This window comes from Orcinus orca, chromosome 12 (genome assembly GCF_937001465.1).
Source record: "Orcinus orca chromosome 12, mOrcOrc1.1, whole genome shotgun sequence".
NCBI lineage: Eukaryota > Metazoa > Chordata > Mammalia > Artiodactyla > Delphinidae > Orcinus > Orcinus orca.
The window spans coordinates 20114075-20139840 of NC_064570.1; the positions used below are offsets into that span (position 1 = coordinate 20114075).

Consider the following 25766-nt stretch of genomic DNA (forward strand, 5'->3'; position numbering starts at 1 on the left):
AGTGGGCACATAGGAATGAGGAAAAATAAACATTTTAGGATAGGTTACCAAGGTTGGAAGAGAAAAACTAAATAAAAATTAGGAATAAGAATAAGAACATAATCAACTAATACATCCAAGTGCTGGGCTAAAGAAAATAAGAGAGACAACCTCCTAGCAAATGAAATCTAGTAAACACAGAAAACAAGATAATAAAATAAAAATGTGATAGAGAAGACTTTTCTAACATAAGAGAATACTGCTCTGTGCTCAATTAAAAAAAACTATGGAATAAAGTATTTTCTAAAAAGTTAAAATTTTTATAATCAAGTAAATGGCATGAATATCTGCAATCAACATTACTAATCATAACGTTCTTGAAATTCTACCACATTAGCCAGATGCATATATGCAAATAGGATAATTGAAAAAAAGAAGAAAAGTTATCATTATATACAAATGATGTGTCAGTATACTAAGAAAGGCCAAGAAAATCAAATTTATACCCATAGTCACTGGCATACACTCACACGCGCACGCGCGCGCACACACACACACACACACGCACAAACACATGCAGTGCAGAAAATGCAGAAATAAGCTACCATACATCAACTCTACACTAACCAACAATAAGAAAAGCACAAAACTACCAAGTAATAGTCCTGGGGAGAAAGATGCAGACAAATCTTCAAAACCTTACTGAGGACACAGAAAAGGACCCAAATGAGTGAAAGACTACATTTCAAATTCATCATTTTTTCAAAAATTGATTGAGATGACTAAAATTTTACTGGAATAATAAATACAGAAAAAGAATATGAATTTTAATGTTAGAATAATTAGAGAAAATTTACTGTGCTGAATGAAAAAATTAATAATGCTTTAAAAATGAAAATGTTATGGTATTAGACTAAAACTAATGCTGTGAGAAGGCAGAATTAGCAAAATTAAATAAATATGAAGTTGAAATGCCTTTAAGTTTATGGTAAAGAAGTATCACCAACAATAATGGAGAGTTAAATTGTTCAGCGAAAAATATAGAGAAAATTGGTTGTTTATTTAAGAAAAACACAGCAAAATAGAACAGATTAGTGTTTCTTAACTCAGGCTGCATAAAAAAGTGAGCTGGGGAGTGTTTAAAAAGTAGGGATGCATGGCCCCTACTCTTGCTACTAAAGAGTTGCTATTTACAGACATAGAGAACAGACTTGTGGTTGTCAAGGGGGAGGCGGGGGGGGACGGATTGAGACTTTGGGATTAGCAGATGCAAACAATTATATATAGAATTAATAAACAACAAGGTACTACTTTATAGCACAGGGAACTATATTGCTAATGGAAAAGAATTTTTAAAAAAGAGTTGGTGTATAGACCCACCAAACTGGAGATTTAAAACAAAATACATATCAAAATAAAATTCAGATGGTTTAGTTTTAACATGTAAATTTTAAATCAAGCAAATTGTTTTAAATATATATAAATATTTAATTACTCTCACAATGAAAAGGTAATTTAAGGTAATTTATATGCATATAAACAAAATGAAATTACAAAGGAAAAGACATGATATAATTATAGAAAATTAAAATTTCTATATGTCAAAAAACACCATTAACAAAGATAAAGGGTACATGGAAATCTGTGAGTAATTAAGCAATGAACAAAAAATATGAATGGTTAATATTCTTAATATAGAAAAAAGCTTTTGCAAATTAAGAAGTAAATAATAATACTATGATAGAAAAATAAGCACAGAACATGACCTACCCATTAACAGAAGAAATAACACTGGTGCCAATAAACATATGTAAAAATATTGAAATTCTGCTGATAATCAAAGAAACGAAAATCATATTGAGATGCAATCCATCACTATACAACTGGCAAAGGTCTAAAAAAAAATCTGTCAGTGTTAACAAGGGTTCAGTAAGAAGGAAACTTTCACATATGCTGTTGGCAGAGTTATAACGACCAATACTGTGATGCAATCTAGAGCCTTAAAATGTTATTATTTTTTAACAAATTAGTCTTCATCTAATAATCAAGCCTAATTAAAGTCAGAAGTATGCATAAAGCTGTATGTAAGAGGATATTCTCTAAATGTACAGAGAAGTTTTTAAAAATCCATACAAAGAAATACACCAAAAGATTATTAAATGTTACCTTTCCAAGGATTGTATAATCACGTGAAATATGTAAGCTAAAACAAAAAAAAGATGATGAAGACCACCATGCCTATTTTTGTGTGTATGTCTCTAAGGTTTTCCGGTATATTTTTCTGTGTTAACATTACTCTTACACTGTAATTTATATTGAGCTATTTCACATCATACTTGTCTTTCCATACATACACAGCTACCATCAAAAGTCTTACCAATTTTTGTTTCTACCTGTTAATAGGCCTGGTCAAAAAGTAGAATGAAGGAGGCTCAAAAACATTCTATTAAACAGAAGGTTATTTTTTTTAAAAAGGCTTTGGGGTTATATATGGATTCCAGTTATCTGTAGCTGTCTCTGCTCTTCACTCACATTAATCATCAAGTGTGTGGAGAAATTGAACATTACTGAAAATCCTTTTCAAGATTTTTAAAGAAAATGGACACTATTCAGATACTAAAAATTAAAGGTGCTTCCTTTTCTCCATTGTATATGTTTGCTTTCGTTGTCATAGATTAATTGTATGTGTGTGGGTTTACTTCTGGGCTCTCTATTCCATACCATTGATCTAAATGTCTTTTTCTGCCAGTACCATACTGTAATGATTACTATAGCTTTGTAATATAGTTTGAAGTCAGAGACCATGATACCTCCAGCTTTGTTCTTCTTTCACAAGACTGCTTTGGCTATTTGGGGTCTTTTGTGGTTCCATATAAATATTAGCATTATGTGTTCTAGTTCTTTGAAAAATAACATGGGTGTTTTGACAGTGATTGCACCTAATCTGTAGATTGCTATGGGTAGTATGGACATTTAACAGTATTAATTCTTCCAATCCATGAACACAGTATATCTTTCCAGTTATTTGTGTTGTCTTCACTTTCTTTTATCAATGTCATATAGTTTCCAGAGTACAGGTCTTTCACCTCCTTGATTAAATTTATTCTTAGGTATTTCATTCTTTTAGATGCAAAAGGATTGCAAATGGGATTTTTTTCTTAAAGTTCTCTTTCTGAATTGGGGTATAGAAATGCAACCGATTTCTGTACATTAATTTTGTATACTGCAACTTTATTAAATTCATTTATTAGTTCTAGTAGTTTTTGGTGGAGTCTTTAGAATTTTCTATATATACTATCAATCTCTTCAATAAGCACTGTTGTGGAAACTGGACAGGTATATGTAAAAAAATGAAGCTAGACCATTTTCTCACACCATATATGAAAGTAAATTCAAAATGGATTAAAGACTTAAGTGTAAGACCTGAAGTCATAAAACTCCTAGAAGAAAATACAAGCAGTATGCTTTTTGACATAGGTCTTAGCAATATTTTGGGGGATATATCTCCTCAGGCAAGGGCAACAAAAGCAAAAATATACAAATGGGACTACATCAAACTAAGAAGCTTTTGCACAGCAAAGGAAACCATCAATAAAATTAAAAGGCAACCTACCAAATGGGCGGAGATACTTGCAAACAATATGTCTGACAAGGGGTTAATATCAAAAAATATATAAAGAACTCACACAACTCAATATCAAAAAATCAAATAATCCAATTAAAAAATGGGCAGAGGACCTGAAAAGACATTTCTCCAAAGAACGTATACGAAAGGCCAATGGGCACATGAAAAGAGGCTCAACATCACTAGTCATTAGGGAAATGCAAAAAACCACAATGAAACATTACCTCGTACCTGTTAAAATGACCATCATCAAAAAGACAAGAGATAACAAGTGCTGGTGTGGATGTGGAGAAAAGGGAACCCTTGTACACTGCTGGGGGGGAATGTAAATTGGTATTACCACTACGGAAAACAGTATAAAAGATCCTCAAAAAATTAAAAAAATAACTACCCTCTGATCCAATAATTCCACCTCTGGGAATAGATCCAAAGGAAACAAAAACACTAACTTGAAAAGATATCTGCACCCTCATTTTCACAGCAGCTTTCTTTACAATAGCCAAGATATGGAAGCAACTTAAATGTCCATTGACACATGAATGGATAAAGAAGATATATATAAGAATATTACTCAGGCATAAAAAGAATGAAACCTTGCCATGTGCAACAGCATGGATAGACCAAGAGGGTATATGCTAAGTGAAAAAGTCAGACAGAGAAAGACAAATACTGTATGTTTTCACTTATATGCAGAGCCTAAAAAACAAAAGAAACAAATATAACAAAACAGAAAAATACTCACAGATACAGAGAACAAACTAGTGATTGCCAGAGGGGAGGCGGTAGGGGGAATGGGCGACATATGTGAAGAAGGATTAAGGGGTACAAACTACTTGTATATAATAAATATGTCACAGGGTTGTAATGTACAGCACAGGGAATATAGTCAATAATATTGTAATAACTTCGTATGGTGCATAAAATGTAAAAATATTGAATCACTATACTGTTTACCTGAAACCAATATTGTAAGTCAACTATACTTCAATAAAAACAAATAAATAAAAGTGCTTCCTTAATTGTTAAAATATTATATATTACATTGCAAATGATCATGTATATGTGAGCTGATTCTTTTTTAAGGAACTACATCACAATTTATTAAACAGGGCCTATTACAAGGATTTGAAACATATCCTCACTAATCTTAATGAACTTATAGACCTTTTGAAAAAATTAAATATTCATTTAAACATACCCTTTACGATCATTGTACATTCTATTAATTCTGTCCCATTTTGCATTCAACTGAGTAAGTGTATCCCGGATCTGAATGGCTTCAGGTCCAGAAGCTTCGAGGATAACATCTGGTTGTTTTTCATGAATGATTGCAATCTGCTCTCCAAGTTTGTCCAGTTGGTCTTTGATAGTCTATGAATATATTGTCATTCATTAACAAAATCCAGCAAAGAGATAAAAGAATGGATTCCCAGGAGGCCAAAAATTTATATTGAATAAGTTACTTAAAACTAATGAGACATCATAATTGTTGCTTATCAAAACTGGAAACTTTTTAAAAAAATAATACCCTGTATTGGCCAAAGCATGAGGAATGTTACATAATATCCTAATGGTGGGAAAAATATCCTCACAGATGTTCAAAGTGGCATTTGTACAGGACATATAAAAAGCTTCAATAACATTCTGTAAAGGTAATGAAGTGTTTGAAGCTAGAAATTATTTATATTTTCAAATACCTAATAATACTAATTTAAATGACAGAAATGAGCTATCAAACATATCAACTCTATCAGCAATTTTATTGTGACTTGATACATAAATGCAATCAAATTATATGAAAGTCTTGATATTAGTTTTGTCAATTAACTGAAAACTTTCAGATCCCTAGTTAACTTACAATCAACATGTCATTCCATACCCAACCACTAGCCAATCTTAAATCGTTATAGGTGGCAAGATAAATGTCAACATTTTACATCAAATGACAATCAAGTTTACGAGAAAGGAATATGGTTTGTGCACGTGTTTGATTTTAAAAAGTCTCTGATGTTGTAAAGCATTAATAACTGTGCACGCTTAAAAATCCATATCTACTTTTAATAAATTAAAATTTTTGACAGTATTTCACTGGTGGATACAGGAAAAATTTATTTTTCATACATATTATTAATTCCTTGGCACAAATGTAAAAGGTTATGGATAATCTAAGTAGGCACAACGACAAATTCCTTGCTTTATTTCTACATCAACTGCAGCTATTCAAATGCAGTGTCTGGATATTTACCTTCAGAGAATCTTCCTGAAAAGAGAAGTCTTCATAGACAACAGAGCTTAGTTCTGGAGTATTAAGTGATAATTCAACATCATCCATGGAAAGTAAAACTTTGTTAATTTCAACCAGATAATCTGTGGGGAGAGGTGGTGAGCTAATTCCAGAAGCGAGCTGACCTGTTCTCTGTTGAATAGGGATTGCCTATAAAGACATGAATAATAATAACACACATCTTTTAAATTATTCCCACAATGAATCATAGCAAATTGAAAACACAAAAAACAAAGAAAAAAATACTATTTTGTGGAGAAATTCAATACCATGAGCAAAAATTTAAAAACTTGTTTTAATTTTTTAAAATTTGCCCTGCACTGCTATAGAAACCATTAACAATCTCTATTTTAATTTTCATCTGTAGCCTGTTGTTAAAAGGCTTAAATAAGCTGTTAATGCTTGAAAGTTTTTTTTTAAGACTTAAGCCACCTAAATTCATTTAGCAAACAGGAAAACATAACGACTCCTTTCCTAAATTACTGAAGAAATGAGAATATGCTGCAAATCATAAAATTCTGTATGAAATTAAAATTTTAATACCATTATTATTACACCTTTTTAAAAAAATCTCACAATTAGATTAAACACTTCTGGGCCGCACTGGTGAAAAAGTAAATAAGTGAAACATGTATTTGTAACGTAACATAACAAATGCAGTAGGGGGTTTAATTAAAATAATATCCAGGCAATTCAGTATATAATCTTAACCTTTGAGAACAATATTACAAAACATGAATATCCTACATGATAGATTCTACCATGCTAAATTCAGGCAGATTCTAAACTGAGTGGATAACTTATTTACCCTAGCATAGTATCTCCTGTATCCTCTAATCAGAGCTTTCTAAACAATAAAGTGCTCTCTGGGATAGGCCACTCATCCCTGGGTTCACGTCCTTTACGCCTTGATGGCTACCATTTAATAATTGCTGCCTACTGCTTGCAAATGGCCAAACTACATCCACTCATGAATTAAGTGGATTTCCTTGACACTTCCACCATATTCCTATATTGAACTTTTGAAAAATGATATTCCTCTGTAAACTCAGATGACCGTGAAAATGATCACAAGTACATGTTCACTGAGTTAGTGATCCTGAAAATGGTTACAATTCCTAAATGAAACCAATACCCAAGATTAACAACACTGAGTGAATAATATGTTGTTGAATCTTGAGGTTTGCATTTCTTTGTCTCCTAGAATTTGATAAACTATGACTTTCACCAAATGATGGGCAGTCCTGGATAGCCAGGTGAGAAGCAAGCCTATTGATTTCCTGACTTTATCCACAGGCTTGTTTATACTTGACACTAAAAATAATTATATTATCCTAATGCCACACATTCAAATTTTAGTCAGAAAACATTTTTAGGTATTTGACTATACATCTAAGAAGGCAAACTATATGCTATATTTTAAGCAAATATAAAAGGATGCTGAAATAAATAATGTGTTCACCCAGAAACCAGTTTTAATAAAAAGATATGAAGTATTCCTTAATAAAAAAATTTTTTTTATTTTTTCAGATTTTAATTTTAAATAGCCCAATTTTTTGGCAGATCACAAACGGAAGCTCAATTGTTCCTCTTCTTAACTTTAAGGAAAAAGAAAAAGACACAAAGAAAGTATTTACAGGTTGAGAATTCATGTCAAAGGAGTAAAAGAACTGGGACCTATTCTGCTATTTGGCTTTCTCATCTATCAGCCAGGGTCTTGCTCAGACAGCCTCTGTTTTTCCAAGACCAAAAAGGACTCTAGGCCTCCAGCTATTTGATATGTGCCTGTAGGACATTCAACTTTATAGCACTTTCCTCATTAGCATCACTAAACATCATACACCAGGTTTGTTTTTTTTTAATCTGCTCTGCCTGCTTACTGGTGAGAGCCACTTCTATACCATAACAACCACTACAAGGCCAGGAGTTTTGTGCTGCTTCTTCAGTTACACAACAGAGTGTCATTCTGCAAGGTCACATGTATCTGAGTCTTTAGGGTGAACTGGGGAGGTCAGTAGGTATTGTAAGTAGAAAGTTCCAATGTTTTTTTAAAAAAAATCACGTTCATTAATACTGTATTTTTCTATTAATACTATACACATAATCTAGGCTTCCTGAGCCTCCATACTCTTGCTGAAGCAGCAAGTCCATTCAAGACTCAAATATGTGCTTTCTATATTCCCAAAATAGATTTTATCCCAAGACAGTGATCAATCAAAATGCCCTAGGAGAAAAAAAAAAAAAAAGTCCTCAAGATCTGACCCAGACTTTACTTCTGGATAATTTTATTTTTAAAGAATTCAGCTAGGACACAAAGATACAGATACACTACAAGGTAGCATTAAATGGTACATGATGCACCTCATGTCATACAGCAACCTAAATTCCAGATAGATTAAAAAATTGATTTTAAATGACACTTTACAAAAATGTTCTAAGTTTTGTTTTTATCAAACCATAGGGAAAACTTGGAACAAAACTGAGTTGAACATCGCCAACTCTCAGGAGGATGAGGACTTTTTAAGAAAATCACAAAGGAAAAACCTAGCCATATGTGGCTAAACAAAAATTTTAAATGGCTGTACATTAAAGGTAAAATAATTAGAAGATAAAAATCAATAAGATGATACTTTTTATAGCAAATATGACAAGAAGTTAATATCTTTATTTATGAAGAGCTTGCGCATATTTTAAAATAGTAATACCCTAGTAAACAAATGAGAAAGGGTCATTCAATATATATTTCAAACAAGACAGAGTCCTTTTTTTAGTTTAAATAAATTCATAATTTTTAAAAAGCCACCTATATCACTTTGTAGGAGAAACCATGTGAAAGGCAGTCAATGAAAAGGAAAATGATATGCATGAGCCCCTCTGTACCCTCAGGGGAGGCTCTGGAGGTACTTGACCTGAGGAACTATTTACATCAGCGGTCCACAACCTTTTTGGCACCAGGGACCAGTTTCATGGAAGACAATTTTTCCACGGAATCGGGGGTGGGTGGGGATGGCTCAGGCGGTAACGCGAGTGATGGGGAGCGATGGGGAGCGGCAGATGAAGCTTTGCTCACTCGCCCGACGCTCACCTCCTGCCGTGCGGCCCGGTTCCTAACAGGCCAAGGACCACTACAGGTCTGCAGCCTGGAGGTTGGGGACCCCTGATTTACATGATAAATATAGGACTGAAGAGAAGGAGGCACTGAGGATGGATGTGATTTTGACTGAAACAAATTTAACGTCCCTGCCCTAACATAAACTAGGGACTTTATGATGTGCCCATGTAGGCTCATCAGTTGTAACAAATATATCTCTCTGGTGCAGGGCACTGATATCATGGAGGAGGCTATGTGTGTATTGGGGGTGAGGGGACAAGGGGTACGTGGGAACTCTTTGCTGTGAACCTAAAGCTGCTCTAAAAAATAAAGTCTGTTTTTAAAGAACAAAAACAAACAAGAAATTTCATGTTCCTTCTCAACAGTCTTCGGTTACCCACTGCCTGTCACCACCTTCTATTTTCTCTCTCTTCACCAGTCTCCACCATTTCTCCTCTCTCACTCCTTTTCTCATTTCCAACCTGAATTCATAAGGAGGTTAATCCAAATGAAAACTAACTGAGGGGCTTGTGAAAGAATTTTTTCAGCTAAAAACCTTCTCATGCTTTTTGTCAGTGCACACACCACCCAATCCTTCCTATGCCCTTCCCCATCTCCTCCCGGACACATAAATTTTCTCAAATCATTCAACAGGGATAAAATATTGCTCATAGCATGCAGTAACTCATTGCTCACCTAAAAGAGAAGAAAAGAAAGGGAAGGGAAGGGAAGGGAAGGGAAGGGAAGGGAAGGGAGGGGAAGGGAGGGGAGGGGAGGGGAGGGGAGGGGAGGGGAGGGAAGGGGAGGGGAGGGAAGGAGTTCCATAAACTGCTGGTCCTCAATGCTGACCGCACATTAGAATCTTCAAAGTTTTTTTTTTCAAGCGCCCACACCTAGGCACAACCTGAGAGATTTTGATTTAACTGGTTTGAGGCTCGATTTCTTTTTAAGCTCTTCAAGGGATTCTAATGTTCACAGTTTAAAAAACTACAGATTTGAAAAAGTATATGTGTTAATGAAATAAGGACAAAAAAATTTTTAATGTTTTAAAATAATTTTAATTACAATAACTAATGCTAGTGAAACCCAAATGAAACAAGTCTATAATAGTATATGTTAGTACTTTTGAAAAACAAATTTGTTTATCTATTAAAAATTTAAAAATTATTTCTATTTTGGGACCATTAATGATTTCTGACTTGGGACCCAAAGATAAAGAAGTTCCAGAGAAGATAGATACTTTTAAAAGTAATAATTAAACAAAGAACTGTAATACAATCTGAAAGATGTTAGAAAGAAAAATGGAACCCAGTCTTAAAAGACAACACATTTTTCAGGTAAAATAAGAAGATAAAACCCACACCAGGGAATTAGCAAGATTCCAGAGGTGCTAAGGCACCAGTATGCTGGCATAAGGTAGAGAAAACCAGTATAGCTATACTGCATGGTGAATGACAGTGAATCAAAGAGGTAGCCAGAGGTCAAACCAAAGCCTCTATATACCGTAATTGTGACAAACCTCGCACTTAAAGCTTTTCCTGCATTTTGCAATCTTTTCCTAAACAAGTTCTTAGGGAAAGGAATCATACGATCAGCCATGACTTTTGGGGGAATAATGCTGGGAAAAACATGCTGAGAAGATGGGCCAGAGTTAAGAAAAACTGGACTTAAAAACCAACTTGGGGGCTTCCCTGGTGGCGCAGTCGTTGAGAGTCCGCCTGCCGATGCAGAGGACACAGGTTCGTGCCCCGGTCCGGGAAGATCCCATATGCCGCAGAGCGGCTGGGCCCGTGAGCCATGGCCGCTGAGCCTGCGCGTCCGGAGCCTGTGCTCCACAACGGGAGAGGCCACAACAGTGAGAGGCCCGCGTACCGCAAAAAAAAAAAAAAAAAAAAAACAACTTGGGGAATAACTAATGGGTGAAAATCATAAGAGTCTGAATTATGGAAATGTTAGTAGACTGAGGAAGTTAAGTTACTCTCTCAGGGTCATATACGAGTAACTGGTAGAGCCGTATCTAACTTCAGGTTCAGACCTGTATCTACTTCATTCGGACCTAATGGTTCTAATCTTTCCTCAGTGTGGTGTGAGGAACAAGGTGTGAGGAACAGGAAATGACTGATAAGATTGTGAAGTTTCTACCTTGAGAACTGGGTAGTTTTTATAAGTAATAACTAAGATAGGGAATAAAGCAGGAAACAGGTTGGAGGAGGGGAGAGAGGGCTAGTTCAGCTTGGGACCTGTTACAAGGCTGCAGTACAAACAGAGACAGCCAACAGGCACCAAGCAGAGAAACCTGAATCTTCTAGTAGATTCCAACATCATCAACTGAAACTGGTTCTAGAAGGATTACCTAAGTACAGACCTCTGGGGAACACCAGCATATTTACAATGCAGCTGCAAAGATGGCTATTGAAAAGGGAGCTGGTGGTGAATCTTTTCCTAGAATATAAATCATATTTTATCAACTTCACAAATTTAGTTATTTGTAAACTAGAAATTTTTTTTAATGTGGTCAACACCTCCACACATAAAATACAGAACTGAAGGAGAAAGTCACTCCCCAAAGGTTTAAAACATTATCAGAAATCCAAAAGAGATGTCAATAATAAGGTTTTATGTTTCTATTTTCTGTGAGTCTTGCCTCATCCAAAAATATAAACATATCTAGCAATACACACGAGAAACGAGGAGATACCATTCCAACTGGTTTGTTTTGAGGTATCATTGAATGCAACATCACATTTCTCAATGGCAAGAGCTGAAAAAGTTATTTAAGTGGAACAGAGACTCCCCCATGACAATACCTTAGTTTTGTTGTATCTTGTGTGCAAAAGTAGTAACTGCAAACGGATCTTTTCTTTTTTATTATCCTCCATAGGTTGATGTAACATTTGTTCTCCTCTTTGTAGAACTTCCTCAATCTGGGCTCTCTCCTCATCCATCTGAATGTTTAAAAGATAAAAATTACTCAAAAGAAAAATGCACAGAGTCACTTACTATCAGTTCCCAAGCAGGAGAACTAACTTACAAAGTATAGTATAAGTCAACATATGTTTATCTGAATGATATACAACAAAAGTTTATGTTTTTCTTAAAATATTTCATATATGAAGTTAAAATAACTCATAAAGAATGCTAGTTTAGCAGAAGTTAAATAGAACTAAGATAACACTACCTTTATAGTCAGAAAGTATGTCTTTTTTTTAAGCATTATGTAAATCACGTGACAAACCTTACACTGACACTCACCAGAAAGTCACATTTAAATCTGTTCTATCATGTTTGGCAGATATGTGGGTAAACATCATTAATGTAAAAATATAATTAACAGATAAGAAAAGTGAGAACACCACGGTTTTGAAAATCTGCTTGAGCCAACCTTTTCATCTTCATCACTGGATTCCAAGCGCTTTTCTGTAACTTTTAACATATTTTCTATATCATTTTCTAATTTTTCCAAGTCAGAGAAAGGCACACCAGCTTCAAACGCTTCAGTGGTGACCAGATATTGGTATGATAATGGTTCCTGGCCAATCAGCAACTGTAGAAGGAAAAATGTTCTTTGAAAAGATATTCTTGTTTGTAGATTTTTGCTGGAAAGGGTGTGGAGAAAAGGGAACCCTCTTACACTGTTGGTGGGAATTTAAATTGATACAGCCACTGTGGAGAACAGTATGGAGGTTCCTTAAAAAACTAAAAATAGAACTACCATACGACCCAGCAATCCCACTACTGAGCATATACCCTGAGAAAACCATAACTCAAAAAGAGTCATGTAACACAATGTTCATTGCAGCACTAGTTACAATAGCCAGGACATGGAAGCAACCTACGTGTCCATCGACAGATGAATGGATAAAGAAGTGTGGCACATATATACAATGGAATATTACTCAGCCATAAAAAGAAACGAAATTGAGTTATTTGTATTGAGGTGGATGGACCTAGAGTCTGTCATACAGAGTGAAGTAAGTCAGAAAGAGAAAAACAAATACCGTATGCTAACACATATATATGGAATCCAAAAAATGGTTCTGAAGAACCTAGGGGCAGGACAGGAATAAAGACGCAGATGTACAGAATGGACTTGAGGACACAGGGAGGGGGAAGGGTAAGCTGGGACAAAGTAAGAGAGTGGCATGGACATATATATACACTACCAAATATAAAATAGATAGCCAGTGGGAAGCAGCCACATGGCACAAGGAGATCAGCTAGGTGCTTTGTGACCACCTAGAGGGGTGGGATAGGGAGGGTGGGAGGGAGACACAAGAGGGAGGAGATATGGGGATATATGTATGCATATAGCTGATTCACTTTGTTACAAAGCAGCAACTAACACACCATTGTAAAGCAATTATACTCCAATAAAGATGTTTAAAAAAAAGAAAAGATATTCTTAACTTGACCTTTCACCAATTAATCAGTGTCAAGAAAGAACTCACATTTATTTGAATTGACTTTAATTTCATTCATTCCCACGGCAATAATTTTACCAACTTGGGCTTCTCTGATTACCCATGTTTTCCGAATTCCAGCGAGGGATGCAAAGTGGTGTGCAAGTGAGCGTGGCTGCCTGGAGTGGGAGGAGGGTTCCGGGACCGCAGGTGAGCACAGCAGGAAACAGTGCCATGATCCGGAAGCCATCCCTGCCATGGCCACAGAGAGGAAGAAGGCCACTACCCAGTATAGGGACATCCCAAAGAATGCCTCCCAGTTAACTTTCCCCAGTACAATGCCCCTTTGATTTTGATACCGAAACTTCAAAAAAGTACATGTTTCTCAATGCAGTATTTTCAGACAGTATCTATATAGAAAGCCTTTACATCAATATTTATGTGCCTAAAATCAATGTAACAAATTCAGTAAAACTAAAGGCAGGAAAATAACATGCAGTGTTGGCTGAGCATGGGGAAGCTAGCAATCTCACATTCTGGTTATGAATGTATAAACTGACACAAACTTACGGTAGGAATCTTTGGAAAAATCTATTTAACAGCATTTATAGGTACAACTTTCACAACAATATCAAGGAATTCTAAGAAGTGATCCTAAGGGCATACTAAGAAATGAACAAAAAGACATGCATAAAAGAATTTTAACAATACAATATTTACAAAAGCACAATAAAAATGGAAATTTGACTTTGAATATTGTAACAGATCATTTAATTGAATAGCTGTTAAAAACCTTGTCTGAAGAGAATATACAAAACAATATAAAATTTTTGATATTTTAATATCACATACACATGAGTAAGAGTGGATATGTATGCCAAAACATTAACAGAAATTATTTATGGGGACAACAATAATTTTCTTTGCACTTTCTCTCACTCCATCTCCTATGTTTCCTGCATTACTTTTTAACATATGTAGGAAAAATCTCCCATAGATCTATTGAAAAGAATAAGTGAGCTTAGGTCAGAAGGTAAGGAAGTAGGGTCAAGGCTAAGGAAGACAAAAGTGAAAGCAAGATTTTTGTTGTTTTCTTTAAGTTGCAAATAATCTAAGTATATTCGTAGGCTATGAAAGATTGTTTGGCCTATTATATCAAGTATTTCAAAACAAAGCAAAGTTAGAAAATATTTACTTCCTGCAAAAAAGATGATCCTTCCTCTCATAATTTCAATACTTTGAAACCTTTTCTCTAATGGGTTATTTTCTTTAATACTAATTTCTTATATTCTCTCCTTCATATGCATAATCAACATAAATAAGAACAAATGCTCCAAAGTGATAAAATCATTTTAATTAAAAAACTCTTGATATATATACCATATAATTATCTATCACGTAGCTACATATCTATAAGAAAAATAGTTTTATATACAAACATAATTGCTTACTTTGGCACTTTTGATGTGTTGAGAAACCTTTTCAAAGTTTCTATTCAATTCGGCTAATTTTGGTTCTACAAGCTCCTTGCTTGAGCCTCCACGTGCATTCATCAAAACAACAGCTTGATCACGGACATTTTCTACTTGGAGGTTAGCATCATCCAGCTCAGACAGTAAACGCTAATTGTAAGAAAAACAAAATTAGCACGTGGGAAAAATCAAAACCAAACATGGGTGTAATGCTAACTCGAAAGTAAAGGTAGTTTAAATAAATGTCTGAGATTCCTAGTAAGAGATTTCAGCACCATCAATCTGAATAAGAGCTTTTCGTACATTAGGACTCATTCATGTTACATGGGAAGCATTTTCGATCACTACCAGATTGGATAAAACTTTATTTAATGATTGAATAGTCTATAAGATTTATGGTGTCATTTCTTCAACCGTTTTATTCTAAGAGTTGCAAAGCCTCTTGAGGCTGGATAAAGGAATAAGTGGCAAGGAATAGACTGACTTCTTTTCCCCCTAGAAATACTATTTACCACCATCCGCCTTTCCTTGGTGAAGGTGAACTCATTTGGAAATTAGTCGAATATTATCATTTAGTTTTTAACTAAAATATGCAACAACATTATGCAGTTTCCTCAAGCTAATTTCACAACTGTCATTAAATTCCTTCTCAGGGCTAAGAAAGGAATGCACATACCTGCCTCAATTTCTACTTCATTGGTAAGTTTTTGAAGAGTGTTGGAATTCTCTCAAGAGTATGTATGGCTGTAAGTAGATTTTGAATGAAGTCTTAAAAATAAGCTAGCTAATCTGTACGCATCTATAAATTCTGCAGATGTTTTCTTGGTGATTTACGAGAATGAATGATCCAGCAATGCACACAATCAGCTAATACATGGAGCTTAACCCACTGTTGTGAAGAATTTGTGCTTACTTGTTATGGTGGCTGACAGAAAATAAGTAGTTTGAGGAACTGTTTTTAAATCAGTGTATATAGATAGAAACAGGAGAACATCAGCTTAACTATGGAATTTTTAGAACATGTTCTCTCACATCTAAATCTGATTGTAATGGAAAAAAAAAACAGCCATTGCTTGTCTCAAATTTTGCTATCTGTATAGTGATCCTTGAAATTCTCTTTAAGAAAAATCAAGTGGAAAGAAATAAACACTCTGTAAATAAGGCTTGGCTTTCATGAAAAATTGTTTAAAGGTTATGTTAAAAGGATTTAATAAGTGCACTAAAAGTGTAATCGTGTAAATGTGGAAAATGTGGTGAGTAAAGGAAACTACCTCATTCTTCGAAGGTTTTATAGAAGCACAATTAAACACTCTAAAATGGCTTTGTTACATATGAACCATCTGCTGTGAAGGAACTCTATTTGTAACGTCTAAAGGACCTGGAATAATTGTATTTTGCTGGCAACAGACACATGCTTTATTGTTTGCAGGTTCCTCATCAAATCTTTAATTATGCACTGTTTCTGTCATCAATAAACAACTTAAAGGGAAAAAAAAAGATTCATTCAAGGATGTCTGCAGAATGTTGAGAAAGTACATTTGTAACCTAGAATTCAATTGTTCATCCATGCCTGACATGACAAAGGGTTCAAAGGAAGGACTGGTGGGGCCTGAGTGGTAAAAAGAAAAGATTCTCGAAGAGGAATTCTTAAAAGCTACGTTTGACCTTCAACTTTGAAACTAAATGTAGAAACACAGGAATGAATAAGGGGTACTCTGGGCACTTTTCTGAGACTCTGGAGCCCCCGAGACAACAATTTCTTCTTTGCTTAACACCACTGAGTAAGGGTATCAAGAGGCTGAGCAAAGTGAAGAGAGAAGTCTGCCAGACTTTGTGCTTCTGAAAAAGTATACTATCTTTTTCATACAGCTGATTCGTCTGCAAAGCTGGGTCAGGGGGCAATATGCAGCAAAGAGTGAAAGCCAAATACTCATTGTGAAGTCAGTTTTGCTTTGACTTTCTATACTGCCACCAAATTTTGCAAGTCATTAAAAAAATAACTAAGAATGACCTTTTGTGGTGAACGAATGACCCAGCATTCAACTACCTTGTATGACAAAATGGAGTTTTTTTTATAGCTTATTAAATTGCAATGGAAAAATTTTATTAACAATCACATAATGTGGTATTTTTAGTGCTAATTCTTACAAGAAAGGAACGGAACAAAAAATAAGCTAAGACAAAATACAAAGAACAAACAAGAAAGACTCGGTTTATCCCACCAACATAAAAGCTAATGAATCCACTGCATGGGAAGCATGTGTGCACAAGTAACTTGGAGTACTCCTCGAGAGAAAGAGAACAGCAAAACCTTCCATTCCCAGAAGTGTTACTGATCCTCTACATTTGCTACCTTCACAATTTCTTCCCGTTTACTTGCTGGCTTTTTTTCTATCTCATCCAATAGCGCTTCAGCTTGATAAAGCCAGGTGCTTATGTGAGCAACATTTCCATCAAATATTTCCAACTGGTTTTGGTGGTTCTAGAAAGGAATTAATAAAATGCTGATACAATCATATGAAATATTTAAGACAATAATCTTAGAAGACATTTAAAAGACCTTCAAAGTGCTAACTGTATGCTGAATTTCAAGAAGAATTTCCACCTTCCTACAAAGCTCTTCTCCAATGGATAAATCTCATTCCTAAAAATGCACACTGTGACTGAGCACTTTTTAATTTTAATTTAGATCTCAATATGATGAAAAGTTGAAGAAGAATAAAAGGTGAAAGTTTCTTTTTTAATTTCATTTTGTTTTAATCCCTATCCGTCATTCTTATATTACAAATAATCTCACCGGCCCCTCCTTGATCATATTTGTTAAAAACTCATTTAAGGAAGTAATAATATTAAAAAATGATTCAAATTTTGCCTGCTCAATGGACTGTAAGTACTTAGAGGCAGGGCCCCTGTTGCTTCACCTCAGTACCGACAGCACTTAACATTACACCTGGAACAGATCTCAGTGATACTTCCTGAAGCAAGGTATAACGTGATTGAGAGAATACATTTGAAAACAGTTAAGTCAGTTAAAACCAGGCAAAAACTGCTGAGGCTAAGGCAAGAATGTAGAACTTGATGAAAAAGAGTGGGGGAGCCTTATGATGAAACCAAAAACTTTTAGGAATTGTATTTCATAGGATGAAAGAAACTAAGAAGAAACTTCGAAGAAAAGTGTTTAAAAACAAGGAAACAAAATTATTCATCTGTAATATGGAAAAATCATTGAAAAAATAAAATGAGAACCAATAAATCATATGAGCAAAGTTTTGACAGTGGTCTGGATTCTAAGTAAGAAGAATTTATAAACACCAGACTTATTTACCTTGATAAGAGCAGATAAATCAAATGTTCTAATAGGTGTAGAAAGATATTATTTGAAAGGAGAATTTAGAAGGTACGGACTGCATAAGGCAGAAGTCAGGGCCATGAGCATGTGGAATAAAACTAGTAATAATAAAAATGAATATATAAAATATTTAATGAACATATTTTATAAGCCAAGAATTTCACATTTGTTATTCAACATTTAACAACTCTGTTAGATATGTTCTTTTAATCCCATTTTATATATAGGGAAATTAAAGCTAAGTGACATTAAGTAATTTACCCAAGGTTATGAAGGTAGTAAGTCGCAGATGAACTCTGGATACGAATCTGACAGATCAAGATGTAAACCCACCAGCTTCAATGCCCTACACATTCTGGTTGATTTCAATAAATATCCAAACACACAATAATTTATTTTTCTCTGTTCATATCCATTACCCAGTAATTCTATGAATTTGGAAAGAGTCTTATCTCAGATATAGCAGAACAAATAATAATTTATAGATGAGAACTTTTTTTAAGGGAAGAGAAGGTACGGTTGCCATATATTCATTGTTATTATAAAAGGGACGGAAAAACACTATGAAATTAAATGGTCACGATTTCCATGAAATACTGGTTAACAGCGTAGTAGTGTTGTTATAACCAAAGACTAAAAACATATAGCATTTAACAATTACCATAATCATCATAACAATATCTAAAATTGCTTGTTTTAAATATAGTTTTATAAGAGCCCTACATGTTTTACGTCATAATCACAAAAACTGTATGAGGTAGAAATTATAATAATGTCCATTTTACAAATGAGAAACCTGAGACTTAGAGAGCATTTAAGTATTGGGTTGGCCAAAAAAGTTTGTTTGGGTTTTTCCGTAAGATGTTATGGAAAAACCCAAACTAACTTTTTGGCCAACCCATAACTTGACCAATGTCAATCAGTTTGTAGTCAAAACTTTAACTTAGGCCATCAGACACTAGAACTGGTGCCCTTAACTAGTACACCAATATTAGAACATTACAAATATTATATATATAGTTTATAATAGTATGAAAATTAAATACAATATTGTCATTAAAATGTAGCAAATAAGGTGTATTTACTAAGATATTAAAGTACACATTTCTATGTATATCACAAATGGTTTATTACTTAATAGAGACATGTGAACTCTTTCTAGTTATTATCTTTTCAAAGGAAAAGATAAAATGTAGTCTAATGAAATTAATTCACAAGCAAAACATTATTGTGACAAACAGAAAATAGGATTTGGAATCCTAATCAAAACAGTATTCGTTTATACATAATTAAAGGAGAGAAGATTTCACCATGAAATTCTTCCTGAAACATACCAACAAGGTGTTGCACCAATCCTCGGTCCAGGTGCGAACCCGGCTCCACCCGGCATTAAGGACACAGAGCTTCTCTTCTAAAACAGGCTCACTGCCCTCAATCAAGTTCTGCAGGGCAGCACTACTCTCTGTGATGGTATTTAAATCAGCTTTTCTCTTTTCCAGATCTTTCAGAATATTCTAGAAAATAAAAGTTCCCAGACCTACTTGATCTTTCAGAACATTATAAAAGTTTATACAACCTTCATTTTTAAAAAACTTTTTTTTCACGTATACATGACTCCCTAGATAACTTACACATGTCAAAGGTTCACAAGATTCCACAACTTACTAACATGATGAGAGTTTTAAAGTTTCAAATAAAAATTAAATATTTAATTATGCAAACACCAAAGAATAACAAATTTAGATGTGGAAAGGTAATTATTTCATTTATTTTAAGTATAAATTCCATTCCTTACACAACAACAGTTATCTTCATCAAAACTCTAGAAATAATGAATCAGCTCCATTTTCAGTAACTACAAGTGGGCAAAGCAGGACTATCCCAGAACTCAAAATTCTAAGATGACTTAACATATTGTTTGTTTATAAGCATTACAAAAAACATTTCATCTTGTACTATACATCACAGGAGAACTAGCACGTCTAAGCTTTGGTTTTACACTTGTCTTAATATGTAAAGCCAATACTCTAGATGGTATTATGATTACTTGATTTTCACATTCATAAGTTTGACCAGGCAAGGTGTGCAGTCAGAGAATTATAAAGAGAATGTTGGGTTCCAAAATTAAAACTACAAAATTCTTTCAATCAAAAAGTAACATGCATATATCTACCCTACTTCTGTTGTACCTTCTTAGAAAAATATTTAAACAAATCATTTCAAGAAGTTCAAATCTACATTTAATCTCACATCATTAAATCACATTTTGAAAGGCATAAAAACTACAAATTCACAAGTGAGTCAAGGTATAAGGACTCATTTGGCCACATCAATTACTGCTATTTTTATAAAGACACTGAAATATTTCTCTCAAGTGTTCTCCAGCAGGGAGGGGAAAAAACAAAAACAAAACAGAATACCCACAGCCATGCTCTCTGCAGTTAATAAGTTTCTGCATTCCTTCAGTGGCTATGCACTGATTGACTACAGTAGTCTTTAAAAACTGTAAGAAATAATTAACTACAAGCAATTAAATGTAAACAGTACACACACTATGTTAATAGATTTTATTGTAAAGAAAATGGCTACGTTGAAAATAATGATTTTTAAGCTATGGAATAAAAACACTAAGTTCTAGAATGCAGATGCTATTTAAATTTTGCATTGAAAATAATTTTACATAATATTATAGTGGAAATTCATTAAAATGTTTTGAAATATGCATGTTTCTTAAATCTGACAACACAACATTGAAAAAATGGGTGATTATGTTACATACTAATGTTTCATTTGGTTTACTCTAGTGAAGAGAATGTGCTATGAATTCATGATTTGTATATACCATCTTCATTATTTCAAATCTGAAATAAGATTAAATGGGAATTTAAGAGTGAATAGTTCCAGAAGAAACAAACTTATCATATTTACTGTCTTTACCTTAAAAATGATGAGAATCAACTGAAAAACTAATTGAATTTATGTGAGTGCACAGATTGATGATTAAAAATTAAATATGCAAAAATTGGTATCGCTTATGTATCAACCATAAGAAATTAGTAAAAAAAAAAAAAAAAGAAAGAAAAGCATACTTCATACATACCAATAAAATAAAATAAATATGTAGGTATAAACTTTTTTGCATACATGATAAAGTTTACAAAGAAAAAAACCAAAGCATTATGTAGGGATGTAAGGGAATTTGGAGGGGGAAATGAGACATTCCATGTTACTAAAAAGACAAATATAACAAAGATGTCAATTCCCCTCAAAACAAATATATAAATTCAAGACAATTCAAATCGAAATTTCTAACAATTTTTCTAAGAATTTGAGAGTAATAATTCTAAAATTCATATGAGTATATACAAAAGAAGAAGCATAAAGTCAGGAAATCCTGTCTTTAACTACACGTTAAAATATAAAGCCACGTAGTTAAACAGTTGAAGAACATTTCAGAGGGTCAGATCAGTGAAGCAGAAAACAAAGCAAAGTAATAGGTAAAAAGAATATATGAATTGAGCTTGTCAAATCAGTGGGGAAAGGATAACTACACAATAAATAGTGCTGAGATAACTGGTAAACTATTTGGAATAAAAGGTTAGAGCCTTACCTCATTATATACACCAAACTAAATTCCAGAAGGATTAAAGCATTAAAGGTAAAAAGATGAAACTATAAAAGAGCTAGAAGAAAATATAAGTAAATAATTATATAACTTTTGAGTAGAGTTGGCCTTTCTAAGCACTAAAGGCAGAAATAATTTTTTTAAAAAGCATTGTATTATTTTAAAAATATGTAAGTTTTAAAAAAACATACAAAACAGAAAGGAAACTACAGTGGCAAAAAACAAAACAAAATAATTTTGTACCAATACACAACACACTAAGCATTAAGAACTGTAACAGGTAAAGAGCTCTAAATTAAAAGACCAAGCTGTGATAGAAACTACAAATGGCCTATAAACTAATGGAAAATGTTCTAATTAAATAACCAAAACATGTTATTTGCCTACCGTTGTCAAAAGTGTAGTTAAAACAAGTAAGTAGGAATTCTCACTCATAGCTGCTGGGTACATTTCTGAAGGACAATTTCATAACAGGTATAAGATGTTAAAATGGATATATCCCTTGACCCAATATTTTTAGAGCTAGGAATTTATCCTCAGGAAATAATTAAGAATGTATGCTATGATTCAGCCACAAGTATTTTTATTCATCACAGCACTTTTTACAATGGTGAAAATTGGTAATAATTTAAATGGACATGAATGGAGGAATGGGACAATAAAAAATAAAATATACAATGAAATACTATTCCTATCTCCAATGTGTGACACAAAAACACTTGTAGGTAAAGGAAAATGTTAAAGATATAAGGCTTTTCAAGAAGGTCATGAAACACTAGATACAATTCTGTTTTAAATATATGCTTGTGCCTGCATGTCTATATGTGCCTATAAAAAACTGAAATGATAACAGGGTATTCTTTGATTAGAGATGATTGTTGCTCCTGTCTTTTTTTTTGTACTACATTATGCAAATGTTATTCAATTTGCTTATGTGACTTATGGTGCTATAAGAAAATAATGGCTTTCAAAGTGTATTGTAGAAAGAAGATAATATTTCCTTGAAAAACTTAAATTTAACAAAAGTAAAGTTTGGTGCCTTTGGTTGGCATTCATCCACCATAACTCATGAATTCCAGTGTTTTTCACTTCCTTTATACATTTCTTTTCACTTCACACAGCCCATGGCAATTACACTTTTCATGAGCTATTTTCTAAACTGAGAACATTCTTCCTAGTGATTAATATCTTGATTTTCTTACAACAATTATCTCCAAAGAAGCATTCAAATTAAGGAGCTGTATTATCCCACGACCTCATAGCACCTCTTCACTCCCCATAAACTGACACCTGTAGAGAATGTTAAAACTGATACCTGCAGCTTTATATAAAGTTGTGTCACAGGATTAATCATTTATTTTCAGCACTTATCTCTAGTATCCATGCTTCTTTCTTAGAAAATCAATTCAGGAAAAGAATGCTTCAGTAAAAAGAAAAACTATCAATATTTTGCGCTTCATTCAAGTCTTTTTCCACGTCAAAAGACAGAACTAGCAAATCAACTCTCTGATCTCTGTGATTTCTAAGTAACTACAGGGCTAGAGAAAACTCTTGGATCTTTTATTGATTTTTTTGAAAATTCCGTTGCTATGCTCTTTACACCAGTTAGTTTGCAACAGAAAGATTAGTTACTGGTACAAAAGTTACTATAGAAGAATTAATAAATGAATTCAGCACAATACTTTGTGAAGAATGAATACTCAAAAAATGTCACTGCTCTTGAAGGTGATAATTATAATATTTTCAAGTACCCCCTAAGCATAATGACTACAAAGCCCTCGGTGATGAGCCATGTGAGTTTAACGCTTTCAGAATCAAGATAAAAATATCTTCTGAAGATAGTTGTTTTTAAAATATTCTTATTCATTCTTAGGACAGAGACATGGAAAAAAGACAAGACTATATTTTATATGAAATGGAGAGAAATGACATCTACCCAGATTTCCCTGATCAAAATGCCACAAATTACATGGGCATAATATTGGTGGTTCACCTGAACTACAACTTACTTTAGCCCAGGAAATTTCTGTATCCAAGTCACCAAGCAAACTTTCTGAAGTGGATTTCTGTACCAATTCAGTTTCAGTAACAGAAAGCCATTCAGAGAGAGAAGCAGCCTCTTTCTTCATTTTCCGAGCCAACTGTGATGCTCTTTCTAGATCCTGTTTTCCCTCTGTCACCTTAGGAAAAAAAAAAAGAGCACAAGAGAGATCAACATAGTGGGAATGAATCAGAGCACTAACTAAAGACCCAAACAGATTCATATTTAACCCCCAAGACAGACCTAACCTTTATCTCTGGCACCTAGAATCACACTATTCTTACTTTTCTGCAGGGGGGACAATATACTGTAGTAGTTACATGTCAGGCAGCCCTGAGTTTTCACCTTAGCTCTCCACTTACTTCCTAAGAGACCTTGGTGGAGGTTCAGCCCTCAAAAGGTTGCTATGAGTTTTCAGTGAAAAAAAATACATACACGAAGGGCTTGACCCAGTTCCTGCAGAAAAGTTAAGAAATCAATGAATAGTTCCTTTTATTATTTTGAACAGAAGATGCCTTAAAATCCTCTCAATGAGGGATTCTGTTTAAAAAACACACTTAGAAACACACAGATATTCTAGCAATGTGAGGGGGAAATAGCAAGATTTTTTACAATCATATGTTTTACAATTAACCACTTAACGTAAAATACAGTAAATGGCTATGCAACATAAACTTTTATTATTATTTTGCTCTTACTGCTGTTGACGGAAAGCAAAATGAACTGAACTGACACTTACCAGGCTCTTGATACAGCTCTCGTACTGTGCTAACAAATCTACACGTTATACAATAAAACCCTGTGAAAGGCACTATGTTTTCCATTTAACAGAACAGGACAGTGAAGCTTAAAAAGGTTAAGGCCATAACCAGGGTGGCATGACCATCAGATTGAGGCTGGTCTGACCCTTTGCATTACATGATGGTACTCGCAAACTAAAGTCATTCACAACCTAACACTGAGTTGACACTTTAAAGGATGTCACAACACAATACATACAAAAAACATGTTCTTCCTTTCATGTGCACAGATGTATAGGTGATAACATTACCTAAGTAGTACAGTGATAAGTCATGTATGGGAAGAAATTTTTTTAGATGATACAAAATTTCTTAGATATAAAAAACAAATTTTCTTAATAAGTAAAATGGGATTACATTTCTTTTTTACTGGTCCCATAGGTTCAGTTTTACTCTTTGATGTCTCAAGGATTGATTATTATTAAATTCCTTCTTAAAAGTGAAATATTTTTCTATGGAGTTTAATTAAAATTCATGACTCTAAATTAATAGTACTTCAATGCAGACTTCAGGAGACAAATACTTGAATTCTTTCAAAAGATGATATGATACTTATCTGACTTTGACATGCCCAGGCAGCTACACAATTACCATAAAACAATGCTACCAAAGATTTCTGTAAACCAGGAAGAAGATAATTTAAGTTTCAACTTATAACAATTTACACTCTTCTCAGCCTAATCAATACATTTTAAGATGTACTGCATATTGAATTAGGCCATATCAAGTTGTAAATCTTTTTTTTTTTTGGCCACAGGGCATGTGGGATCCTAGCTTCCTGATCAGGAATCAGGGATCAAACCCATGCCCCCTGCAGTGGAAGTGCAGTCTTAACCTCTGGACCACCATGGAGGTCCCTCAAGTTGTAAATCTTCTACATAACCATTCATCCCTTCTCCCTCTTGAATATGCAACCATTCCCTCTCAATAGGATCATTCCCACCAGGTCTGAAACATACTCAAATGTCTGTCTGTCCGTTTCTCTCTCTCTCTCTCTCTCTCTCTCTCTCTCTCTCACACACACACACTCACACACATTTCCTACTTTGGTCCCACCTCCCCTAACAACTTCCCTCTCTCCTACCTTCCCCATAAAAGTT

At 34.0% G+C, this 25766-nt stretch overlaps 1 protein-coding gene across 8 annotated transcripts in view; it reads right to left on the bottom strand.

The window, feature by feature from the left end:
- UTRN (utrophin) overlaps positions 1-25766 on the bottom strand; it is a 1623662-nt gene that overhangs the window by 1407677 nt on the left and 190219 nt on the right. For all 8 annotated transcript variants that reach the window (XR_007470554.1, XM_049695369.1, XM_049695368.1 and 5 more), the window contains 8 exons: positions 23835-24005; positions 19535-19714; positions 17205-17333; positions 14831-15001; positions 12362-12523; positions 11787-11924; positions 5850-6038; positions 4803-4975 (listed from right to left, as the gene is read on the bottom strand). Coding sequence is in view for 7 of the 8 variants with exons in the window: in XM_049695369.1 (XP_049551326.1) it covers positions 4803-4975; positions 5850-6038; positions 11787-11924; positions 12362-12523; positions 14831-15001; positions 17205-17333; positions 19535-19714; positions 23835-24005 (1313 nt within the window). In the remaining variant the exon portion in view is untranslated. The remainder of the gene's footprint in view (positions 1-4802; positions 4976-5849; positions 6039-11786; positions 11925-12361; positions 12524-14830; positions 15002-17204; positions 17334-19534; positions 19715-23834; positions 24006-25766) is intronic.